The following is a 15179-nucleotide window of genomic DNA, read 5'->3' as shown; positions in this document are numbered from 1 at the left end:
GGGATTGATTGCAGCCTGGACAGAGAAACTCAGAAGCTGCTGCTCAGAAGGTGTTTCCTTTTAGAAAAAATGCAGCAGTAGAGGGCATCAGACAACAAGAAATCCTATAGACCTTAATGAATGCTTGAAGTGCTAAAGGCTCAGTAAAGGGAATGGGAACTAGAGAGGTACAGATTGGGATTCTGTAACGCAGGTGGGGGTCAGAAGGCAGACACTGAGAGAAGTAAAACCAGACGCAGCTCTTTTTCTGCGTGTGTTGGCATAACCACTCCAGCATGATATTCTTGCGGTGGGAGGGAACAGGGAAGGGATACCCATGGTGCTGTAATTTGCCTCAGAGATACTCCACTGGCAATCCAACCTGAACATTGCAACTGATACCACCAACTCTCCCTTCTCTTACAAGATACGAAAATGCAGGGCATTCTATGTTAGTAAAGCAAGATTGCTGTTGGGTAATGCCTCATGCTGTCCCAAAACACTCAGTACAAGAGGACTCAAATAAGAAAAAAATCAAGTAAATAAGCATTAGCCAGCATGTAACCTTAATTTGTGCCTCTGAGCTAAACAGGCAGCACTCAGAAGTGAAGCTGAATGAGTCATTTTCTGAAAAAGCAAATTCAAGCCTCTTACCGGCATTTCCTCCCCACCCTAGAACTATTTCTCCCTGCATGTGCAGAGATAACCACCTCACAGCAGCGGACACTCAGGGTTGCCATAAAGTGAAGAAATTAACTCGATTTCTATTTCTACAACAAAGAACTGCTGCTCCGTAAGTACAGCTATTTTCTCTTTTCCTTGGGGGAAGTGAGGAGAGGTTTATTGGGAACTGTTATTTATAGTGCCTTTCAGGGGAGTGTCTCAGACTTGAAGGAGATCATTCCCGTCCCTCGAGAGACTGGTGGTTAGGCAGAAAGCATTTTAGCTACATCTGTGGCGTTCCCCAGCCCGACCCTTACGCATTGTGTGAATGTCAGGGTTGTGCAAACAGCAGGGGGACGTGCAGCTTGAGATTCCATGATAAGCCAGAACATCCAGCTGCTTGAAAGCTCTGCCATAACACGCTTTTCCTGTGGTGAACTGTGGGACGTGCAGCTAGGGCACATTTCAGGACTGCCTTCAGAAACGCTGCACAGTAGCAGCAGTCCTCGAGCTGAAAAGATTTGGAATGGTTTTAAGTTGCCAGCCTGTCAGCTGCCTGCTTTGAACATAACTTGACCAGGTACTGTATTCCTCCCTTACTATGCTGGGAAATACACAGGAAAATTTTAATGCCTTTTTTTTTTTTTTTTTTTTTTTTTCTTCTGTAGATAAAAATATTCCAAGGAAGTTTTTAAAATACTTTTCTTGTTACAACAACATTACTCTCATACAAGACTATGAACAAAGTGAGAGCTGCAGGCTACGTGTTTACAAGTCTGTGTTTTCTTTTATCTGTATCAAGTCAACAAAATAGGAACTTTTAAAAGAAATTTTCACAGACTGAACTGTACTGAACTGAGTGGTATTAACTGTGTGACTTTTCACTGACTGCTGCCAAATTGATGCCACAAATGCATGCTGTTCTTAAGAAGAGTGCATATGAGTATACCTAAAAATATGAATATTTTTCTTATGAAAACTGGCTTGAATTGGGATTTTAGTATCTTGTAAATATTTTGTTGGAAAGGTAAAGACTGATTGTAAACTTTGAATCAATACAGGAAAACTGTTGGTAAAATATGAAAGATATGCAAGCTATTTCCCCCAGAATTATTAAAATAGATGAAGAAAGGGACAGAAAGTAAATTAATTTGGGGGAGGGATTAACAGTGGGAGAGGGAGGAAAGAGTTTTGCTTTAAGCCCAATTCAGTTCAGATAGCAGAGGGGACTGCTTGCAGTTCCTCTGCCTGGGCTCCCATCACCTTTCACTGAGGAAATGGCTTGACAGGGATAATACCAGTCAGTATAATAAAACAGTAGCTGGTTTCTGCATATTGCCTAGTATTTTACAGGCAGCTTCTGGGGAAGCTCAGCCTCGAGCTCCAGGCTGTGCTTTAAATCAGTGTCTCTCTACTGTGAAACGCAGGTGGTTAGTGACAACCAACTGCACTGTTAAATCTGATTATTTCCAACTCCCTTTTACTTCAACTGTTTTGGAGGCTCACAGTATGCAAATGTAAAAGATGGCTGAGGTGTTCTCCAGTACTTTCCCTGTAACTACTTAGGATGTAGCAAAGGCACAAACTCAAATGCAGAAAACTGAGTGTCTAGATACCAACGCTGCATCAATTCTGGTGCTTGTAAGCATGTGTTTGGATGACAGTTTTCTAAGCACACAAATTTAATTTTTTCCATCAAAGCTTGTAGCATTGATGGATAAAATGTAAGAACTATGGATATTAACTAAACTGCCTAATACATAATTTCTAGAAAAGAAAAATAAGTATCAAACAAACATAATTTATAAAATTGAGATGCTTGGGACAGTTCAGCCAGACATGGGATAAATTTGAAAGAAGTCTATTTTAAAGCTTTTGAACCAAACTCACTTGGCCCTTACTTCAAAGTCTTTAAATAGTTTGTCTCACTGTCCTGACAGTGAAAGGAAAAGCCCTCTTCATTCCCAGAGTTAAATAACAAGAGGTCATGAATTCTTCTAAGAAATTATAATTGTTGGAAACAGATGACTAGAATTTCTACAACTAAAAATACCTCTTACAAGCCTGAGAGGAAACTTAGCACCTTATGTGAAAAAACACAATGTCTATGATTACAGAAAAATAAATTCTATTGAAGACTGGATTTTAAAAAAACTTTTATCTTTTCTGAAGAGGAAGTAATTTTTATGCAGATGATTCATGTAAGGAAATAGAATTATTTCGCTATTTTGAGATAAACTTCTTTACACAAAAAGAAAAATTCCTCTAATAAGTGAAGGGCAATAAAAATAACATTAATGCCTTTACTCTTCTTCATTTAGGGTCTGATCTGAGGTGCACTGGAGTAAATAAAATGTTAACAGGCTTTGATTAAGTTATTAATCTATTTTTATTGCAGTGACTACTGGGAAAATGTAACTATGACAAGGTACTCTTGGTTTTGCAGGATTTGAACACTCCAAATGCAGAAATGATTTGGCAACTAACATCTCATTGGTAAGAAAAATCATGAGTTTCTGTTATATCATACTTTGATCTAAAGTGAGTGAAACTTAATAATGACACAATACCATGTTACAAAAGAGTAGCATTGTTTATCTCACAATGTGATTTTTGTTTGTTTTTCTTGTTATTAACTTTTTCACAACCCAAAGATCCCCGTCCGGGCAGAAAATGTGTCAGAGGAAGTTGATCCCATTCTCAGCTTCCCAGACCAACTTTTAATAAACATCCAAAGCCATGAAGCAAAATCACTTGTATGCCATCTGCTACATGTAAATTCCCACGTGAGACTGCTTGCAGAAAACTTGGAAACAATCAGGAAAGGAGATTTTAAAGTTATGTTCCTGGCCATTTCCTCTTCATTACATCAGTTTGGGTAAATGATAAACACTTAGCACACCCTCTGCCTGGACAGCATGGTCTGATCTGCAGCCAAGCTCACATCGGAGGGTCTCTGGCCACGTGCAGGGGGAGTGATGAATGGCCAGGTCACTGGCTTCTTTCCTTCTTCTGTGTTTCAGGTCTCCTCTGGCTACACCCCTGATTTTTGGTCTGCTTCTGCAGGCACCACCCACACAGCTTTCCACCATCACACAGCCAAACTTTGTCCTGTTGCTGGCTGATGATCTCGGCATAGGGGATGTAGGTTGCTATGGGAATGATACTATCAGGTAAGGAAACTGGCCATAAGGGTGAACAGAGCTGGTGTGGTATTTAATGTAAACCTGAAATCCTCTGCCCAGGATTATTTCATAGCCTAGAGGGCATTCCCAGGGTTAGCTCTTCTATGTGGAGCTGCTTCATATTCCTTAACTGCTTAAAACTTAAAAAACAGCTATACCCAAAGATGGAAATATTGTCCCCTCTTTCAACATATAGGCCTCATTATCTCATTTTAATTCTGTGTTGCCATTTTTGCCATTCTCACATCAAAATATATTTAAATGACTGCAATGAGCAATGTTACCAGGAAATATTTCTCTTTTCAGCCTCAAGGACATAGAATTTGCCTTCTCTTTGAAAACTGTGCCACAGTATTGCCTGCTGGCTTGTAACTTGTTTGAACAAAACCAAGTTTGCTACTTTCCCTCCCCTCATGCAGCAAAGTTCTTGGAATCTCACCCTGAAAGGCTTCAGTCCGGAAGTTCCTGACAGGCAGCTGGTGATCATAGGTAGCTGATAGGGTTCTGCAAGGCCAGGCCTCCACAGCATCATCCCCAAGGCATGGATTTTCTTTTCAAGAGCTGTGAGCTGCACTCGGGGTGTACTAGGAGGATGACTGGGTACCTGGGCTCCTTTAGCAATTGGTTCTCTGCAGTGCTAAGAATGGCCGGATTTCAAAACAGCAGTTTGGGAAGCAGACCTATTGCTTCCTCATTGCTTTGAGGAGCAGTGTTTATGAGCTAACTGAGATGGCAATTGTGCTGAAGGGTGGAACTACACCAATTTCTCTGCCAAGTTACCCCAGACTGCACCTCTGGCGAAAGGCTGTAGAGAATAAGAAACCTTGTTGCACATGTTGTTTCCTAGCAGAGTGTCTTTGAGGGAGGAATCCACAAGTGTACCAAACAACAAAACATCCAGGATCTTTCAAAATCCTACTGAAGGTTTTATCTACTTGTGAACACCATTGAACTGATAATTGCAAAAACAAAATTGTAAAACTGAAGCTCAATAATTTAAAATAGAAGTAGGCACACTGGAAGAGGGGGGTATTGTATTTTGAACTGTAAGATATTATCTTGTCTGTAACTAGTGTGCTAGGCAAGCTTGTTTTTGTTGGTTGCCAGTTGCTTGCAAAATAGCCTCTTCTCACCTACTTACTCGCCTTGTGGCATAATTCATGTTGCCATGAGAGATTGCCACTACAGTGTGAAAACATGCAGGATTTCTTTCCATTTTTCTCCTTTTCCCTTCACTACAAACATCCTGAGGAGTACCTTGTTTGCTCCTTTATCTGTACGTGTAAGTCATGTAGCATCTTGTCTAGTCAAGCACTGTCACCCTGTGGCAACTAAATTACCATTACACTGATACACTGAGGCTGATACACTGCTCTTTAAGAAGCTAGTGTAGGAAATGCAGTTTTGGAGGGATGAAAGGTCTTTGATGTGAGGGTGGTGAGGCACTGGATCATGCTGTCCTGAGAAGCTGTACATGCCCCATCCTTGGAAGTGTTCAAAGCCAGGCTGGATGAGGCTCTGAGCAGCCTCATCTAGTGGAAAGTGTTCCTGCCCATGGCAGGGAGGTTGGAACTTTGTGATCTTTAAGGTCCCTTCCAGCCCAAACCATTCTACAATTCTATGATTTCTTCAAGACTCTTCATAGGACATGGGAAAAAGAAGGAATGGTTGACTTGAAACTAATCCAAATACTGATTGCTAATGAAGAAAGAAAAAGAGAAATATTTCCCCATCATATGAGAAAAATTACAATAAATTTAAAAAAAATATTTCCTGGCTATCTTCAAATAGAAGAAACTTCCAAAAATAAAGATAAGTATATAATTTCTTATTCCCTTGAAAGACTCCCTGAATGATATCTGGTGGCATTGGTTGCATTTTTAGGACCCCGAACATTGATCGCCTGGCAAAGGAAGGAGTGAAGATGACCCAACACATTGCTGCAGCTCCGCTTTGCACCCCCAGCAGAGCAGCTTTCCTCACTGGCAGATATCCCCTCCGATCAGGTTTGCCTTGCAAAGCCACACAGCCTTTAAACATTGCTTTATTGCTGGAGAGAACAATGTCATACAATGGGCACAGAAGAAATGAGGGTGTGCAAATAGGGGATTCACAGACATGCCACTCCTCACTGAGACACATGCGATGTCAGACAGCCTAAATACCCTTGAGGTGGTATTTGTATCTGTGGGCTACAGGATTGAGGGGGGAAGCAGAACAGAAAAATCAGCTCTGCAGGGCATCTTGGTCTCCCCAACTCACAATTTTGGTTATGTTTTGAAGCTCTGTTGTACAGATTGCAGTCAGAATGGAGTTAGAGCAAACTGTTACGTTCAAAAAAGTCATTACACAAAACATTAATAACAATAACAGCACTCTTACAAAGCACAAGTTAAATTAATTTCTGTCATAGGTGACTCTTCATCAGATGTCAGAGGCAGCTCAGCCCTGCAGGGAGCAGAGTAGGTCTGTGCAGATGTGTGTCCGTTCCCTTCAGTCAAGGTGCAGAACGAGTCATTCATCAGAAAGCTTCTTTATGTATCTGCCAAAATTAATCTGTCCTAGGAGATAACAGTTTGACAGCAATATTATTTTTCCCAGTTGTGTTTTTGAAGAAAAAACACTATCCTGTCAAACTGCATCCCTGAGATGAAGAGGTATGGAAAACAAATAGCTCTACATGTTCCTACCAGTAACTTGTTCTATTGCAAATTATCTTCAAAGCCTTCATTCCCGAGGCATTTTGAAGCTGATACGTCATCCTACTTTTATCATGACAGCTCCCACTGAGACTGGTAGTTTGAAAACACACATGGGCTTGTACAGACCCTTTCCCACTGTAACAACAGGGCCAGAGACGTTCAATGCTACACTGACAGATTGAACTTTACATAGCGCTGTATGATGGGGTTAAGCCAGTACAAAATGCTAAATGGTAGGGTGTAAACCTGCAGGTGAAGAGAAGATAGCTACTCTGTGGGGCTCAGAGATCAGATACCAGCCATGCCACTGAGCAAGGAAATCCTGAGCTCCCCGGCAGCCTTCAGTGAGCTGGAGTTTGAGAGTGATAGAGGGCTGAAGTCTCCCTATGCTCCTCCCTGCCCTCACATTCACACTAAGCAGGTGCATTTCGTACAGCCTAGGTGCTACTGTGACATGTAAAATCTCCTATACAACCATGCTATTCCAAATGAAATTAAATTAAAGAAAAAAAGGTCTCAGTGTGAGGTACTATGGAGAGTCTTAAGTCTTTCTTAATCTTTTCCAGGGTCCTAGATTCATTTTCCCAAACAAACAGCATTAGGATAAATATTTACCAATATCATTTCAATGAAATCAGGAAAGAAAAAGTATGTTGGATAAAAGTACTCAACCCTTTATACTTACTCAGATTGTTTCTTATTGTATTTTTAGGGATGGATGCTGTAAATGATTACCGTGTTATTTTTTGGAATGCCGGCTCAGGAGGGCTTCCTCCAAACGAAACCACTTTTGCCAAAATCCTGCAGCAGCAAGGCTACAGCACAGGCCTGATAGGTATGAGGGCACTCCTCTCCTAAAGATGTTCTGGAATGTGTTTTACCTGCACATCTCACTCAAACTATTTGTTTTAGTTAGTAACTGCTCATACTTCAGTTGTAATATTTTTATTTCCTGATCAAGAATAATATGTAAAAAGAAACTCTGACCAAAAAGCATAACTCTTAAAAGAAAAAGCATATGATAAAGAGGACAATCTTTACCATTGACTCACTTTCAAGCACAGCTGTGGCTGTTAAAATACGTAACAGAAAATGTCATTAATTCCTGAATACCAGGTATAAGATACTTATTCCAATACTATTTCATTGAAAGAAAAGTAAAAATATGGGTGCCATTTAAATACGCATGATGATGTTTTACACAGTTCAGAGCAGATTCACACAAAAGGCAACAGCTGCTACTTAAGACATTAGAGACAGTTAATAGTGTCACAAGATTGGGCCTTTCAGAAAGCAATTATTTTTTTCTTCAGTCACAGCATGCCACTGTAGTTCACCAAAATTTCCGTACAGCCCAAAAACACTGCCTTCTTCAGCATCAATGAGAATTTCATTTTACTTTATATTTTATAGGACTATTATTTTTTTTTACAGTTGTAAATTTTGGTCATGATCTTGTTTCAAATAATTATTTATCTTAGATATGTCACATAGTTCCACAGGTTGATAAAGTACAAATATTCCTGGCTGATGTTTCAGCTATTTGCCCTACCTCACCTGAGCATGTAAAATGTCAAAATCCAAAATCTGTATCTGACACATAAAAATATTAGCTTCACAAACCAACTGAATGTATTAATAGCAGTTCCTGCAGAAATAGATTTGTATTCATTCAGCAGAATAAATCTAAACCACACAGGATAAAACTAAAAGAAGCCTTCCAAGCAATTTAAATTCTGCATTACTGAAGCTTCATCTCCTGTTAGTTTTGTAGTGATATTATTTTAGTTGTTTTAATCAGCTCATAAAACAGACCATGCATGCTTCATCTTGATTTCAGCATGTTATCACTAGCAAAACAATCAGATTTGTCTTCACTCTCCCCAGGGAATTGCCCTGCAGTGGAGTTGTGCTGCTTGCCTCCTAGAAGCAAAATGGGGAGGCATTTTCCCTGTGGGCATCTCAGCTAAAATCACAGATGCCAAAAGCATCACTTGGATTAACCAGATTGACAGATCCTGATTAATTGCACCATGGGGGATGAAGGAGAGCACCAATGATAAGTGACACAAAAAAACCCACAAGAACTTTACATTCAAGTCATGAAGCAAAAAATCTTAACATAACATCTACCCATGCCACCACAGCTGAATGAGCACTAAGTAGTCTCACCTGAATTGTTTGTGATTGTTTTGCCCTGAGCACAACCAGTTTAATTGCAAAGTTAAATCCTATTAATAACCTGCAGCTTGAGGTGATAATGAGATTTTTTGTTGGGAAATGCTTTGAAGGTACTTTGTAGTCAGAAAACCAGTGCTGTATAACTAATGCCCTCAGAGATTAATTTATCTTAATTATACACTTAGTTTAGCTTCTGGAGGTTTAATCCTTTTCTAGTATGTCAGAAACCTTTATCGACCTCAGCTGGAGATATAGTGTTGGAGTGCATCTGAATTCCAAGAATACTTTAGCTGCACCTGTATTTATGACCAATACATCTACGTATTGATTACAAACCTGTTTTGTTCTACAGCTGGCTCTAAATATGTCAGGAGGTAAACTGCATAGAGATTTTAGCTGAAAGCAATTCATCCACCTACAACAGAACGTGCATTCTTTCTTTATATTCACAGCCGAGAAGCAGCAATTATTTGTTCCTCTCTGAGGGAGTTTTTCTGCTCCTATTGTAATGCACTGCAATTCTATTGAAATCTACTCTGGGTTGGCTGCTAGTACACGTACTGGTAATACAGCAAACCATTTGTTGAGGATAACATCATCCTCTAAGTGCACAGTTCCTCTATCCACAATAAGAATTAGTTTCAAATTAGTTTTCAGGTAAAATTCTTAATGTCCATTTTTATCTGGCATCTAAGATCTGCATAAAATGCAATTAAACCTCTGATGATTGTTAGATTTTGTTCACTTGATTCAGACATTCACAAACCTTAGGGTTTCAACCAAATGAGCCAACTTGCTATGTCACCATGTAAGTGTCTAACCAGTCTGAATAGATTGGAGGGGAAGCAAAAGCATGGTTTTGATGTGCCATTCATCATAATAGCTGCTATGTTGATAACAAAGAACAAATTGTGTTGCAAAAGGTCAAGAGATGTTCCTTCTGATATACAAAGACTTCAGTATTTAAAAGAGAGAGGCCTTAGCTTCTAAAAATTTGATTAAACACAAATAAACGGCAAAAATATTTGTAAAACAAAGTCTTTTATTCTCATTCAGTATATGGAGATATAATGATCATCAAAGTTACTTAAAATGTACAGCTTCATGAGAAATCCTGATCTCCTGAGCTCAAGTTTTTCTGGATCCAGGGGTTTGTCTGGCAAACAGCTACCTGAGCTCCCAGTTTGACTAGTCCATCCACATCTCCCCTTATCAATCTGGCACCAACACTGAGCGCTGCCATAGTCCTGATATCAAGCACTTCAAAACCTTCCAGGAACAGGTCTGCATAGTACTTTGAAGGTAAAGCGACAACAAAACAAGGTTATTTTGCCCGATGCTTACAAAAGGACAGCTTGCTCCTGTTTGATACTTGACAGGTCACCAAGAAGGTTGTACATTTTTGCTCAGCTCTGAATTTTTCTCAGTTTCTAGTTTCCTTTATAGTACATTTTTTTAAATGTTTGATCAAAGCTACAGGGCATGAATATATGTACAGAGCACCAATAAATGTGTTGAAAATTTATAAACTGTAGAGGTTTACTTTCATCAATCCCCTTATATAACTACATACTTGATATATTTCTGTGTAGGATGGAGAAATTGTCACAAGCAGAAAGCAACCAACCATTTTTTGAGAAATGTTTTGTATAAGGAAAAGTCCATTCTTCTAAAGTATTATCTCTTTATATTTTAATAACCTCTATTTTCAGGGAAGTGGCATCAAGGTGTTAACTGTGAATCCCGCAATGACCATTGCCATCACCCTTTGAACCATGGATTTGACTACTTCTACGGGATGCCTTTTACACTAATAAGTGACTGTCAGCCAACAGAAACACCGGAGATGGACAGAGCCTTTAGAAGGAAACTCTGGCTTTCCACTCAAATGATTGGCCTCATTACATTCACTGCTGTCCTTGGAAGACTGACTGGCTTGATTTCAGTCCAGTGGAAAACACTGAGCTGCCTTGCTGGGTTTAGTCTCCTGTTCTTCGTATCCTGGTTCTCAAGTTATGGATTTGTACGGTACTGGAACTGCATTATGATGAGAAACCATGGAATTACTGAGCAGCCAATGGTGACAGACAGAACTACGTCCCTTATCTTGCAAGAGTCCATTTCATTTATTGAAAGGTGAAGTGGGCTTCCTTTGATCACAAATTTTCTGGTTCTTGTGCATTTTGCAACTTTTAAACAGCACATTTCTGTTTCATGTCTTCATAAGTTTTTCGATTTTTTACAATATTATGTAGGATTAGAAGTACTATTATTTTTATTCATTTAAAATAATATCAATAATTATATCATATAATTAAAGAAACAGCTGCTTGTTAAGGATGCTCCTTATTCCTAGCTTCACTAAAGCTGGTAACATTTCCCAATTTCCATTGGTTTTATTGAATATTTCTAGGCTATATTTAAGAAATATGTATACCTATCAATGAGACCAACACTGCAGCTTTAGGGAATAGCAGGTGATGTCAGGAATGTGTGTGTGGGCCAGGGAAAGAGAAGCAGAGCTGTGGTGTAGCCTTATCATATGGATTGATAAGCGGGTAACAGCTGGCAGGAGATGAACTTGCTGCCTTCACGTCAGTAGCACAGTGGTGTTTTGCAACAGCAGAAAGTGGATCTTCAATCTGGAAGTTTTACATGGCTCAGGGTAGAAAAAGGTTAATTTTGTAAAGGCCCAACATTATTCTATCAGACAGATCCTAATCACTGGGTTATAATACCCTACAAAATAAGGTATTTCTGAAGGGATTGTTGAAATATCTATATGCAAATAATACCATTTTTTATTACAACTGACATCTATATGCATTGAGGACCTTCCTCCCTCATAACACAGTGTTGACTTCTGTTTTGTAGAAATAAGCACAGACCATTCCTCCTCTTTCTTTCCTTTTTACATTCCCACACCCCTCTCCTCACCACAGAGAAGTTTCTTGGGAGGAGCAGACACGGTTTATATGGAGATAACGTAGAGGAGATGGACTGGATGGTGGGTAAGTCACCACAGCACATAACAATGTCTCTAACAATGTCTCCTACCTAGGTCTAAATAAAAGGTTTTTATTAAAAGAATGAGAAAGATTATTAAAAGCATGTACAAAAAAATCCTAAGTTTTTCACAAACATTTGTCAATCTTGTGTGAGCACTGTTGATTTATAGTGTTGTTTTTTTATTTTCTCCAGTCTTGGACCAAATGTTCACTCTTCTTTTTTTTTTTGGTCACATGTTTACATTTTAACCATGTCCCCTTAGATCCTGTCAAGGAGCTCTCCTGTTCTTCTTACTAAATATGTGATAATTATTTAGTTTTCTATGATTAGTAAAGACTAGGTCATTTCAGCCTCGTACAGTCATTTCTAAGTAGGATGAATCAGAAGGTGATAAAATCAGTAAGTAAATTAATTCCAGATGAAAAACAGCAGGCTCTCTATTTGTGGCTGCTGCATTAAGCAGAGTACTGAATTTCAGCCACAACTATAAATCCAGAAATGTTCACCAATGTATACTGGTGTTGCTACCCCCCCCCCACCAAATAAGATTCAAGTTATTTTTCAGCCTGTTTTTCTGGAGGGGAAGGAGAATTATTTATCATTCGGTCATAATGGACAAAAAGTACCCACATTTGCACAAGAGAGAAAAGTCAGGTACACATACAGGAAGATTTTGGTTTCAAACCTAGCTGTCAAACACTTTAACGCCACAAATATAATTAAGAACGTCAGAAGCAGCTCAAGAATGACTTTTAAATTTAAAGGAACTTTGTTATTAATGCATATTATATCCATGCAGTAATGTAATGCAAATCCCAGTTGTGGTCTAGACAACATAAGAAAAGGGTAACCTTATGTTTTTCCCATAGTTTTCATGATGGCCACCACTGATGCAGAATCTAACTTTTTGGGGCCTTAGATTATAATTTCTTTCCATATTTTTACAGCACGTGGTAGTTTTTCCCCTTGACAATACAGGCTTCTTGTCTGTGATGGTGGTTCTTGCACTCCTTGTTAAAATACCAATAATAAAGTGGTTACAACACATCACAAATTTTTTGTGCTTTTAGAGACAATATCATAACTACAAATACCAATCTTAAAAAATATTAATGAGCAGCCTTACCTAGGTTAAAAATTACACTGGTAAATGTTTACAAGTCAGAGGTTAAAATTTATGTAATATGAGAGATATTTTTGCTTTTTAATATACACATATTCTTGTGTTTACAGGCCAGGTTCTAGATACTATTGACAAGGAAGGCTTGAAAGATACTACACTAGTTTACTTTGCCTCAGATCATGGTGGATGGCTGGAAAGACAAGAAGGCAAAAGGCAGCTGGGTGGCTGGAATGGAATATACAAAGGTAAGAGCTGTCAGGGACAGTGACTATCCAGCAACAACTAGTAAAGAACCTAGGACACCCCTAAGGCTTAGAGAAGATTGCTCACTCAAGGAGTAACACTGGTTTATTACCAATAAGCAAATATGTCTCATTCTAATTAGTCATGTAACAATGCAGTAAATTCTAACCTGGGCAGGTGTCCTTCACAAGCATAAATTCTCAAATTGTTGGGGGGCTGGTCTAGTGAATACACTTTCACTGATGCTCAGTAGGAGCTTAGCAGAAAAACCAAAAGAGTAAAGAAGACTCATCAAGGTACCATGATAATACAATAAAATTTGTGTAAAATTTCTCTATTTTAAATCAAACCTTTTTTTTTTTTTTTTTTTTTTTTTTTATTGAAAGGTGGAAAAGCTATGGGAGGCTGGGAAGGAGGAATCCGTGTTCCAGGAATATTTAGATGGCCAGGAGTGTTACCTGCAGGCACAGTTATTGATGAACCTACAAGCCTTATGGATATTTATCCTACAGTAGTTCATTTGGCTGGAGGGGCAGTGCCTCAGGACAGGTACAAACAGAAGTATCTTTATTCCTCCTTCTTTCCCAAAACAATGGAAAATCTAGATTGGAAGCACATTCTAAGAGTTTGATGCTTTTTCAGTCCTGCTGCTTTTCTAGGCACATCAATGTCTAGGAGCTCAGTCACCTCTTCCCTACATTTGAGATTCAGCCCCTACCTGCCAATCTTCTGTTATCCTTTCTTGTCCAGAGCTGCCAGTTCCAGCAGGAGGTGTGCAGAAGGAGCACAGTCCTGCCCAGCTCACCTCAGCGCTGTGCACTCTGTTTTTCCTGCCAGGGTAATCGACGGCCGGGATCTGCTGCCGTTACTGCGAGGAGCGGTGCCGCACTCGGAGCACGAGTTCCTGTTCCACTACTGCGGCGTTCACTTACATGCTGCGCGGTGGCACCAGAGGGACAGTGAGTACAGAGCTTTTTCCAATTATATTCAGTCTACAGGAGGGCACATTGTTCTAACACGTTTTGTTCTGGGATTTCATCTCTCCAAGTAGCTCCAGGCGTAACACGGTAAAGAACTTACTTAGCACTGCCTGTACTGTACAGCACCAGGAGAAATGACAATACTACATTAACTAATAAGTGTAGAGCTGAAGCGCATCCAGAAATGAACTCTAGAAAAATGTTCACTCTCCCTTGTGATAACTGACAGTGTTATAACCAGCCTTCTGTGATTCTTTCTTTCCTGCCAGCTGGAGCTGTTTGGAAGGCTCATTATGTGACTCCCATCTTCAGTCCTCCTGGAGCTGGGGCTTGTTATGATAGAGGATTTTGCCCATGCTTTGGGGAAGGTGTGACCCATCATGAGCCTCCATTGCTGTTTGAACTCTCGCAAGACCCCTCTGAAGCCAAACCTCTCTCGGCTGAGACAGAGCCCCTCTTTGACACTGTCATAAGGAAGATTGGCAGAGCCATAGAGGGGCATCGCAGGACACTGACTCCAGTCCCAGAGCAGCTCTCTGTGTCCAACGTGGTGTGGAAGCCATGGCTGCAGCCATGCTGTGGGACGTTCCCGTTCTGTTGGTGTGATAAGGAAGGTGATAATAAACTTACTGACCTATAAAGGATAGAACCTGATACTTTCTCAAAAATGTAGTAAGAGTGTTTCCTTTGGGAATGATGATCCATGGGTCATTTGTTTCTCTAAACTGAGCCTTTATAAAGTAATTGTTCCAGTGAATGGCACAGTACATAGTAAAGGTAGCTTTAAACTGGACTCTCTCAGGGAGGGATCAAGATAGAATGACCTGAAGACCACGTTTTAACTTGTATCTGCTGACAACTGAATGAGTAGTTCAAATGCACTGAAGCAGACCAAGATTAGAGCTGTACAAGTAATGATATAACTTATGTTTTGATGATTCTGAATGTATATTCAAAAGATTTGCTTTGGGTTTTTGTGCTGAATTCCCAAGTGATTCCTTAATTTCGTTATCCTTATCCCCCTACCCTTTTGTTATCCTGACAATGCATAAGGTGACCCTATAATAAATTTTTGCAAACTATTGCTTCCAAAATAATTAGAAAATAATCTTGC

General features: G+C 39.6%; 1 protein-coding gene across 4 annotated transcripts; it reads left to right on the top strand.

Moving 5' to 3' along the window:
- The first annotated feature begins 682 nt into the window (after positions 1-682).
- On the top strand, positions 683-15179 carry LOC138106547 (arylsulfatase D-like). 4 transcript variants are annotated; one of them, XM_069007359.1, is made up of 11 exons: positions 683-772; positions 3089-3138; positions 3666-3815; positions 5712-5833; positions 7242-7364; positions 10423-10846; positions 11585-11721; positions 12953-13087; positions 13472-13634; positions 13923-14044; positions 14335-15179. In XM_069007359.1, exons 2-11 carry the CDS (start codon positions 3113-3115, stop codon positions 14703-14705), a joined length of 1773 nt encoding a protein of 590 aa, XP_068863460.1. In that variant the 5' UTR covers positions 683-772; positions 3089-3112; the 3' UTR covers positions 14706-15179. The 4 variants fall into 4 exon arrangements, with proteins under 4 accessions (XP_068863460.1, XP_068863433.1, XP_068863449.1 ...); XM_069007332.1 differs by having other exon boundaries at positions 3041-3138; XM_069007348.1 differs by lacking the exon at positions 683-772 and adding an exon at positions 967-1222.

The sequence above is a fragment of the Aphelocoma coerulescens genome, chromosome 1 (genome assembly GCF_041296385.1).
Source record: "Aphelocoma coerulescens isolate FSJ_1873_10779 chromosome 1, UR_Acoe_1.0, whole genome shotgun sequence".
Classification (NCBI taxonomy): Eukaryota; Metazoa; Chordata; class Aves; order Passeriformes; family Corvidae; genus Aphelocoma; species Aphelocoma coerulescens.
Note: the sequence above shows the minus strand (reverse complement) of the source record. Positions and strands in the feature narration are given on the sequence as shown.